Source organism: Alosa alosa, chromosome 14 (genome assembly GCF_017589495.1).
Source record: "Alosa alosa isolate M-15738 ecotype Scorff River chromosome 14, AALO_Geno_1.1, whole genome shotgun sequence".
Classification (NCBI taxonomy): Eukaryota; Metazoa; Chordata; class Actinopteri; order Clupeiformes; family Clupeidae; genus Alosa; species Alosa alosa.
Window position 1 is genome coordinate 5019013 of NC_063202.1, and position 10300 is coordinate 5029312.

Sequence of the window (10300 nt, forward strand, 5' to 3'; positions counted from 1 at the left end):
TTATAGCCGGGCCTCAGATAATTATTTGCACAAATAAAGGCCGGCCCCCAAATACAAGCCGGTGTAATAATTGCCTACCAGTAGGGCTATCAGTCCACGAGCACTAGAAGACATTGTTTCGATTTAACTCAATGAAATAAAAGCTCTTCTAAATATTTTATATTATTGGTTGGTTTTATAGGCCGCCGGCCTCAAAGTTGCAAGCCTACTGTTGCCAATGAAAAGTCTCCAACACATCGCTCTCAGCTACCAGTCGGTTGTTGCCAGAAGCTAAAGCAGTTACTAGGCCTACTACATTTAAACACAATGTTGCCGCGAAGCATTCCAGCCTAAGGATTTAATAAAAAAGTAGGCCTAAATCAAGCATTTTTAAAAATAACTAAATTTAGGCTACTTGGCTGTAAGATTTCCATTAAAGCACAGCACATGTTCAATGAAATGAAAGCGGCTGCCTTTGTCCCGCATTAAGCAGGTAGAAATCCGACACTCTTTCAACTACATGAAACTTAATAGTGAACCATCAAATACCCCCCAGATTTCAGTGTCCATCAGTCCCAACATTTAGCAATATCAAACAGTCCAAAAGTAAATGAAATCCCAAACCAAAACAAAAATCTTCTGCTTTTAATAGCCTTTAGCCGCTCCAAATGAAACGCATGTCTCACAATAAAACACGTTAGAAAAAATATATCCTTGCTGTTATCTACGCTAATTTGTTATTGTTCATGAAGGTGTGTCTGGCAAGTTGTTATTTTATGAGTAGCCTTTTAGCCTAGGCCTACTTTATTTCTAAGAATAAAATTGTAAAACAGAAGTCTAATACAGTAAAGAATAAGGGCCTGCCTCGAATATAAGCCTGCCCCAAATAAAGACCTGTGCTTTGCGCAGCCTAAGTAAAAAAAGACCCAGGTCACAATTTGAGGATTTACAGTATGTGCTTTAACTTCAGTAAACCTTTGTGCTTCATTCAGCATTATAAACCAGTTCTTATGCTAACGTTTTGACCAGCAATGTACTTTATCTCTCTTGCCTACCTTGCTGCCTCCACCAGCTAATCCGTAGCTGGTTGCATGCGTGCTTGCACTCTTATTCTCAGTCTGTGCAAACATTATATCCCACACGCTGTGTGTTCTGCTGCATAAAGTTTCGCAAATAAATTAGTTTGTTTTACAGAAATGGCCTACTGTCACACTGCATGGTAGACTAGGCTATAACCAAAGATTTTGTAAATAAGCGGGTCGGATCGCGGGTCGGGTATAGTTTTGTCTTAATTAATATTTGTGGTCCGAGTTGCGGTCGGGTTTATTAAAATATCGGGCGAGCTCGGGCCGCTTGTGACCAGACCTGCGCACCACTGATCCCTGACCGCACTGAGCTGACCTGCCTCAAAGCAATTGTCCTGTTCAAGCCAGGTGGGGCATGGTTGTAGTTAGAAATAAGAATGATTTTTCATTTAAATAAGTGCAATGTTTAGATTGTGGTCAATAATGGTTAAAAAGTAACAGTATAGGTGAAGTAGATATGCATGTTTGTAGACATGACAGGTCATTGACAAATAAGACTTTTAAAAATGTGTTGAAAATGGACAGAATACATTTTTTGAAGTTGTAAGAGTGTGTTTAAACAAGTCTTAATGGCTGCACAACATTTTTGGTAAGTATACCTGAGAGTGTCTACAGTGCTTAACACATTATTATTTTGTAGTTGACCTTGGTATTAAAAGTAACTTATGAATACTTTATTGTAGAGGGTGGGTATTTTGGTTTTCCAACATCCAACTTTACATTTATGTCAAATGTGAATAGATACTTTACAAATTAACTTTACAGTTACTTTACAAATTTACAAAACACATTTGTTCACTTTAATTTACCATTTATTGGTTTAAATTAGTATTTTACCTGGTTGCACCACCTGACGATGCGGTTGTGCCACCTATTTTTTCTTAGTTTTACATTGGTTGTACCATCTGACATGTAAACTGTACATGTCCAACTAGCTATTTTTTCAATATTTGAGAGAGATTTACAAACTTTTCACTCATAAGTAAAGGTCACTTGGGGTCCTCTTGATGAGGCAATATACAATATAAACATTCTATGAATGTGGTTGTACCGCCCTGATATCTCAGATGTGCAAATTTCCGGAATTTTTTTTTTTTCACTTTTCCAAACAATTTAAGAGCTAGTCAACTTTATTTATTTGAAAGGTCTTCAACATAAAATTATGCCCCCATATTTATTTTTAATTCCCTTACCTTTAAATTCTATATTTAATACTTTTCACATTGTGTTAATTTGCTCAGACAGTTGTGCCAACTGACAATTTGAGGGTTTGAGATGACAAAACATAAAAATATATATAATGTTTATGATAAACAGAATATACAGCATGTTCAAATTATACAGGTTTTATAGAATACAATTAAGCTTGCTATGAATCATTTAAAATTATTTTAAACCAAAAGTAATGGATCTGCATGTCACGTCATTGACTCACACACACACACACACACACAAACACATCTAGACACATACAACATAGGGGCACACATAGACATATTACACATACAAAACAAACACCCACTTAACACATGCGGTGCATGTGTGTGCAGGTTTGGGAGGCTGCTGTTGCTGCTGCCATCTTTGAGGCTGGTGAGCTCAGAGCGGATTGAGCTCCTCTTCTTCCACCGCACCATTGGGAACACGCCCATGGAGAAACTCCTGTGTGACATGTTCAAGAACTAGCCCAGGATGTCAGCATCTACTCATCACCTCTCACTAGCACTGGTCAACAGCTAAACACATGAATACATATTGGCACAAACAAATTACAAACTAGCCAGACTTACACAGACCACAAACTTACAAAGGTTGCTAGTCTTACAATTATGAAATTATAAATTCATCATGAACAACTAATATGTATTAGTATTCTTAATATTGTGCTTTTGCATTTTGGTGATTTACTGCGCTTGACAATGTACAGTATATAGCCAAGAAAATAATATTTGGTCATTTTCATTCTGATTTTAGTCTTCAAATGCTTTTGTTGTGGATTAAAAAAGCATTTTTCTTTGAAAACAATTGTATGTTGCATATTTAAAGATTTTGAAGAAAATGTGCATTTGTGCTTTTTGTTTTAGCTCTGTCAAACTATGTGGTTTCTTTATCTCTACTTTTATGCTGTATGTTTATAAGTTGACAGGCCCCCACTGTTAGATGTGTGTCAGGATTCATCATGTATCTGTTTGCTTGTAAAAATATGTATTAATGTTTTACTTCAATAGTGTGATGTGCCACCTCAGCAGCACATCGCACTATGATTCTTTGATTATTTTTTAATTAATGATGTATGTTTCATGTCAATTTCATGAATTATTATTTTGCCGTGTTCAATGTGTTGGGCGCGGCGTTCCTTTGCACGCGAGGAATGTTGCTTAATATTTGATCATGTGTTTTTGGGGGTGTGCTATGGTAACTTTTGATGTCATGATGTTTGCTTTAGATGTCCACCAGGTAGGGGCGGTGTGCCCGTTTTGGGTGTTTAGACTTCGCCGGTGCCTAGACTTCGCCGGTGTCGGCAGAAGTAATTAATTAATTGCCCATTTAAACACCGGCTTTTCTCTATGCAGGAGTTCGATGTTTTATGACACGCGGTAAGGGGCTGGTGTGAGTCCTGCGGTCAGGTCTGCTATATATAGTGGCATGTAGCCATAAGAGACCTTTAAATATTTGTGTCTGTTAAATGTTTTGTTTGTCTTTTTCCTTTTACTTCACGTTGGGTGCGATCGAGTGTCGGATAGGAAGTCAACTGTATTTTTGATTATTGTTTCACGTTGTAAATAAAACACCGTGGGCCCTCTTAAACCTGCTGTCTCGGCCTGATTTCTCCTTCACAACTCGGGTACTCAACACAAATAGTGACCTCAAGTAAATTCAATTTGTGTTATTTAATATGGCACTGTATGATTACTTCTATCCTTCAATGTTTCGGGGATTGGGGGTTCTGTTCAATATTATTTGTTTTCATTTATCTTCCGTGTGTGAATAAATGCTCCTTCTTTAATATTAACCAACCAAGATCCCAAAAAGTACAAATTCAATTTGCATTGTTCCTTCAAAACTGAATTCACCAGCTCAGAGTACACTACACTCTCCAAAATATCCACAAGAGGGCCTGCTCTGAACAGCAACAGGTGTTTTATTTATGCCACTGGGTCCTGATCCGCCTGAGGCTCGATATCCATTAGACTCACAGAAGCAGGGTTAACACTGTTATCACTAGACTGTTCCAAAGAGTCATTAAGTGAGCTCTGGGGCCTCCTCTTCATACAGGAAATAAAAGCAGTTACACCCACTGGTGTCAGGCATGCCAGAAAGAATGAGAGGATGCCAACTCCAACTAAGATTCCCATTGAATACTTGTCGTCTGAAATGAACAAAGATTGTATAGATATAATTTTCATTAAAAATGTTTCACTGTACCAATGCTATTTTCACAAATTCTTAAAATACTGATTCTTCTCTGATTTATGTAGAGTTCTGGTACAATATTTTACATTTATACATGATGGCTGAGGCGTTGTATAGTACGTGTTTCTTGATTATGAGATTTTACACCCTCTAGGATGCTATTTCTTCAATGTAACCGCAAGTATTGTGTACCCAAGAACATCTTACCAAGGGTGGCCTGTAAAGTTCCTTCAATGCTGATGTGCTCTGTCTCACAGACAATGTCCTGAAGTGTCTTGTTCCCCAGAGTCAGATAACTGGTGATCTGGAATGTTCCATCTTTGCGAGGCAGAAGCCCAGTGGTTGTTCTAGCAAAGTGCACAATTTTTCCTTTATAAACCCAGCGCACGCTAATGGTGTTTGGGGAGAATCCCTGTACAGAGCACATGATGTACTCCTTACCCTCCGACTCTTCCAAAGACACTCTGACAGTGGGTTTAGCTGCAATGGGAAACAACACAGATGTTGAATGACATATACTGCAGTGCTTAAAAACGTTTGTTATCTTTCAGTGTTTAGAAGAGTCAATGAGATCAGACTTACCATCTTTGGAGAGGGAGTTGTTGGACTGCAAGAAGACCGTATTAACTGCAGAACATATCCTCATCAGTTTATATTCCTTGTCTTTGAAATAAACTTTACTTTGTCTTTCTTCTGCCATAAAATTGCCCTCATCACTTACAGCCACAACAGCCTCATTCTTCAGATCCACTTGCATAATGTCTTTAGTATTAAATCCATAACGCCAAAAGCGCCCAACCGGGCCCTGGCGATTGAAGGCACAGCCAATATACTGTTGATAGGTGAATTCATCTAAAACGAACCAATACCAATCATTACATCATAGAGGCAACATAGTTTAAAGGTACAGTCAGTAATTGCACAGGAAGGCGTGATCCTTTTTATTAGCAGACACTTTTGTCCGAAATAATTTATATTATATTTCAACCATGGACCAAAAGAAACACACCACTGAGGTAGCTCATCCCTCCAGTCAGTATTCCCAAAGAAATATCAAGCAGGGTTTTGTTTTTGTTTGGGGAACAGGCTGCCCCCACTTTGTTTGTTTCCAGTTTTCTGAGCCTGGGCTGCCTACAGAGGTTGTTTAAAGCCTACACTGTACTCACGGAATGGGCAGCTGGTGGTTGTGAGAAGATGATTGCTGAATGTGAAAATGTTTGAAATCGCTGACTGCACCTTTAAGTTGCAGTAAGTGCATAGGCGGCGCTACCAAAGGGCAAGGTCGGGCAATTGTCTTGGACCTCGGCCACCAGAAGGCCTCGTCATGTTTCCTATTTCGATTTTTTTATCATTATTATTACAATTATTATTAATTGTCATTGCACATGATCACATACCTAGCCTACACAAACAGATGCATACTGAGGCTGGGAAATTAGCACCCAGTTAAATCACGCTGATTTGAGTTAGCCTACCTTCAGAGAGCCGCCTGGCAGCATATGGCACAGCGCTTTACTTTTTTGACACTACAATTAAGAAACTGCCGCTATGCTCTCGTACCACTGCTATGATTATGTAAGTATGACTGTATAGCGAGATCTGTGGATCTGATGTATCTTTACAGGCTAATATGCTCACGCAAATAGTTGAAGTGGCCCGCATACTATAGGCCTACTACTGCCCGCTGCATTCAACTTTCAGGGAACACGCTGCTAATTAGATGAGGCTGACGGACACAAAGTGCGGCCACCCATTGTTTTCTGTTGAATTACTCGCTAGTAGCCTAGGCCTACTCATCACACAGATATCCGAAAGCCGAAAGCGTTTTCTCAGATTTTAAACAATGGTGAAAATTAATTAAGGATTTTCAAGAAATGTAATTAGCCTACTCAGCATAGCCTACAGCTCTGCACCCATCTCAATTAATCTCTGTAGAATATCTCACGAACACTCAACACATGACAAACCATATATCAGAATAAACAGCAGACCTTACCGAACACAACAGTATAGGCTAACATAAAGTTGGATATCTGAAGAACTCATACCAATGGATTGTGTCTTAAAGGAGCCACACCACTTTTATGACTGAATTCTGTTCTGTTGACTTTGCTATAGCCTACTCTACATAATAAAAGATAGGCCAATTATGAATTCTGTCTAAAATTGGTGGGTTTAGAAAAAAGTCAGCACATTTTAATCATATCACAATAATATAATATTGTGATCAGTTGAAGGTGGAAAAAATATAAAATTTTCCTTTGTGATACATCGCTGGGGGTAGGGGTGGGGGTGGGGGTTAAAAGTATAAGTAGTGATTCAACTTCTTCTATCAAGTAAAAGTAACAAAGTACAGCCTTTGAAATGTACTTAAAGTATAAAACTAAAAAGTATGCTATCCTTGAAGGATTTTACCATTCCAGTTTAACAACTATTTCACTGTCCCTATGGCATTTCATGAAATCAAAAATAAAATCAAGCAAGCTTATTGCCTATTACCAAGTCAAGGAAGGATGAACTTGCAGAAAAACATTCTGTTAGGCCTAGTTGGAAAATTTAAGAACATTTTTATGGAGGTAAATCTGTGTCGAAAGTCTTGTGCACTTGTACATAGAATTTGTGCACTTGTACATGAAAGTCACAAATGTGTATCATGAAATCTGAAGTTGCAGATTTTTTTTTCTACCACGTAAATACAACATAGAGGTTACAAGTTCACAAATTCCTTATTACAAGTACACAAATCCCATGCTACACCTCACAAATGAGAAGTTTCCTAAGCTCAAGGTTTTGCTACTATTACAGCAGTAAATCAGTAGCAAAAGTCTTGCGTACTTGTGCAAATAATGTGTGTAGTTGTACACAAAATTCACAAACGTGTGTCATGAAATTTGATGTTTATTTTTTGGCCCTGCAAATACAACATAGAGGTTACAAGTCCAGAAATTCCTTATTGCAGGTACACAAATCCCATGCTACACCTCAGAAATGAGAAGTTTCCTCTGCTCATGATTTTGCTACCGTCACCTACACATCTGTGTAATATTATCTCACAAATTAATTTATTTGTCTATTTGCGTTCGGGCATTTTTGTGTGAGCACAACTCGTTAAACACAACTGCTTGAATCTGCAGCTACTGTACGAGTCTCAAGTTCTATTTTCAGCAGCTCTCCCTTCTGCACATTCTGCACCATGCCGACTGAGATATGTGTCTCAAAAGTAATTTGTGTGGTTCAGTGAATCACCTTAAAGTCTTGGGCGGGACTTGTGGGAATTCTGGCCAATCAACAGCCTGCTGGAAGCCTTCTGGCCAGTCAACAACTCCACATGCCTGGCGCCTAAACCACAAGAAAACAAAACTAATTTAGAGAGACAGCAGAGGTCGTGCTGGCCTATATATATAAAAGTAGTACATCAAAATTGTGAAACATACCTCTTCTGTGCAGCGCGATCTCTTCTGTCTCTCTAGTTTAGTTTCGTTATCTTGTGGTTTAGGTGCTATATGTGGAGTTGCTGACTGGCCAGAAGGCTTCCAGCAGGCTGTTGATTGGCCAGAATTGAGCCTACGCTAAGCCACACCCGAAAACCGCCACAGGCCAATCGTGGCTTAGGAACCCGTCACTAGGCACGGGAGGTCTGGCAAGCTTTTCGAGTTTTGCCATGTTAAAGGAGAATTCCGGTGTGATATTGACCTAAAGTGTGTTGAAACATGATACCGAGTGTGAACGTATGTCTCATAGCTCACCTCGGCTTGTCCCCTGCACTCAGAAATCTGGCGCTAGTTAGCCAATGCTACCAACACAGTGTTTCGTTGTGGTGCCTCGGGCATCGGCCTAGCCATGCAAATAAATCACTGTTTTACACCATTTACGAGGCTCAAAGTAGCTCCATACTTCTTTGGTAGACTTCGAGGGGCCTTGACATTTAAAAGCGAGACATAGAGAACTTTGAAAAAGCACTGGTAGTTTATTTACAAGGCGATTTATACAGACAGTACCTTAAGGAATTTTAGCGTTCGACGCCATCTTGAATTTAGTCACGATAAATTGAAGCGACGAAAATCTGAACGAACAGGTATGATAAAGGGATCAGATTCCAAAAATAATTCAGTGGAAATGCATGGATTCAGTTGCTTCCAGTAGCAGCAACTGGAATCCATGCATTTTCACGGAATTATTTTTGGAATCTGATCCCTTATCATACTTGTTGGTTCGTACTTTCGAGGACTTTTGCTACAAATTTACTGCTGTGATAACAGCAAAACCTTGAGCGTAGAAAACTTTTCATTTGAGAGGTGTACCATGGGATTTGTGTACCTGTAATAAGGAATTTGTGAACTTGTAACCTCTATGTTGTATTTACGTGGTGGAAAAAATAGTTCTACAACTTGGCAAAGGCATGGTGCAGAATGTGCAGAAGTGAGAGCTGCTGAAAATAGAACTTGAGACTCGTACAGTAGCTGCAGATTCAAGCAGTTGTGTTTAGCGAGTTGTGCTCACACAAAAATGCCCGAACGCAAATAGACAAATAAATTAATTTGTGAGATAATATTACACAGATGTGTAGGTGACGGTAGCAAAATCATGAGCAGAGGAAACTTCTCATTTGTGAGGTGTAGCATGGGATTTGTGTACCTGCAATAAGGAATTTGTGAACTTGTAACCTCTACAGTATGTTGTATTTACAGGGCAGAAAAAAAATTCTGCAACTTCAGATTTGATACACATTTGTGACTTTCGTGTACAAGTGCACAAATTCTATGTACTGTACAAGTGCACAAGACTTGACACAGATTTACCTCCATACATTTCCCCACCCATTTTAAAAAGGAAAAACAAACAAAGAATAGAGTGTTTTCTCGTCTGTAAACACGTTCTGATAAAGCTCTGAATTTGACTAGAAGTTTCATAGGCCAAACATTGTTTTGGCAGCACCAGTTGCAAAGTCAACTCCCATTCTGCATCACTATTGTTGCCCCATCCATTTAGTTTGAAATCAGCCTAGATGTTGGAAAAGCACACAATGGCCTCAAATAAAAAAAAATAGTTGATAACTGTCCTCAAATGTATTAACACAAAAGTAACTTTGAAAATGTAAGGAGTAGAAACAGTTATTTAGTGAAAATGTAGGGGGAGTATGCAAAAGTTGTTAGAAAAATAAATACTAATAAAGTATAGATAGGCTATGCTACTTAAGTAGGCATGTACTTAAATAGCTATTTGTACTTCCTTACTTCCCACCTCTGATCATCCCTGTTCTTTTTTTGGTGAATAGTTGTTTTTCTTGATTACATGCATGCATGTTTTTTTTTTACGCAGACTTTTAAGTAGTTTCATCTAGTAACTGCATATTTTATGGTATATTTACATGTGATGAATATAAAATTGCCTATCTTTTTAGAACACCTCATATAGACTAATAATTTTTCTTACAACTAAACAAAGGCGTTGGCCTACCTCTTGCGTTAAGCGAGGACAGTCCAAGCAAAATTGCACAAAGCTGAATGATCATAGTTCCATGAAGCTACTTTTGTCTTTGGCGGAGATGTTCCTACAAAACGAAAAACGAAACAAAGTTGCTTTGATTACCGATGTTGATGGCGACGTTACTGATAGGACGGGAGCTTGAAATCAAATGGAAGGAATCTTCTCGACATAGGGTTAATAATGATCTGAGGCGGAGCTGTGCAACACTGTCGCACTAAATGACTAAATGTGTTGTGTTCGTGTTGCTATTTTTGAAAATAACCATCACCTACTGTACACTGGCTGACTAAGCTACCGAAAAAATGGATTAGCCTACTGAGATAAAACCGGTCATTTGT

At 38.7% G+C, this 10300-nt stretch overlaps 1 protein-coding gene across 2 annotated transcripts; it reads right to left on the reverse strand.

The window, feature by feature from the left end:
* Positions 1–1716: 1716 nt before the first annotated feature.
* On the reverse strand, positions 1717–10021 carry zmp:0000001006 (uncharacterized protein LOC100002840 homolog). 2 transcript variants are annotated; one of them, XM_048262543.1, is made up of 4 exons: positions 9933–10021; positions 5058–5327; positions 4683–4955; positions 1717–4431 (listed from the first exon to the last, which is right to left on the reverse strand). In XM_048262543.1, the coding sequence occupies exons 1-4, from the start codon at positions 9985–9987 to the stop codon at positions 4208–4210; spliced, it is 822 nt and encodes a 273-aa protein (XP_048118500.1). In that variant the 5' UTR covers positions 9988–10021; the 3' UTR covers positions 1717–4207. The 2 variants fall into 2 exon arrangements, with proteins under 2 accessions (XP_048118500.1, XP_048118501.1); XM_048262544.1 differs by lacking the exon at positions 9933–10021 and adding an exon at positions 5485–6314.
* Between the last annotated feature and the right edge of the window lie 279 nt (positions 10022–10300).

Coding starts and splice junctions, on each gene's coding strand:
- zmp:0000001006 (XM_048262543.1), bottom strand. CDS start 9,987: ATGATCATTCAGCTTTGTGCAATTTTGCTTGGACTGTCCTCGCTTAAC. Junction 4,956..5,057: donor CAACTCCCTCTCCAAAGATG/GTAAGTCTGATC, acceptor TTCCCATTGCAG/CTAAACCCACTGTCAGAGTG. Junction 4,432..4,682: donor AACTTTACAGGCCACCCTTG/GTAAGATGTTCT, acceptor TGTTCATTTCAG/ACGACAAGTATTCAATGGGA.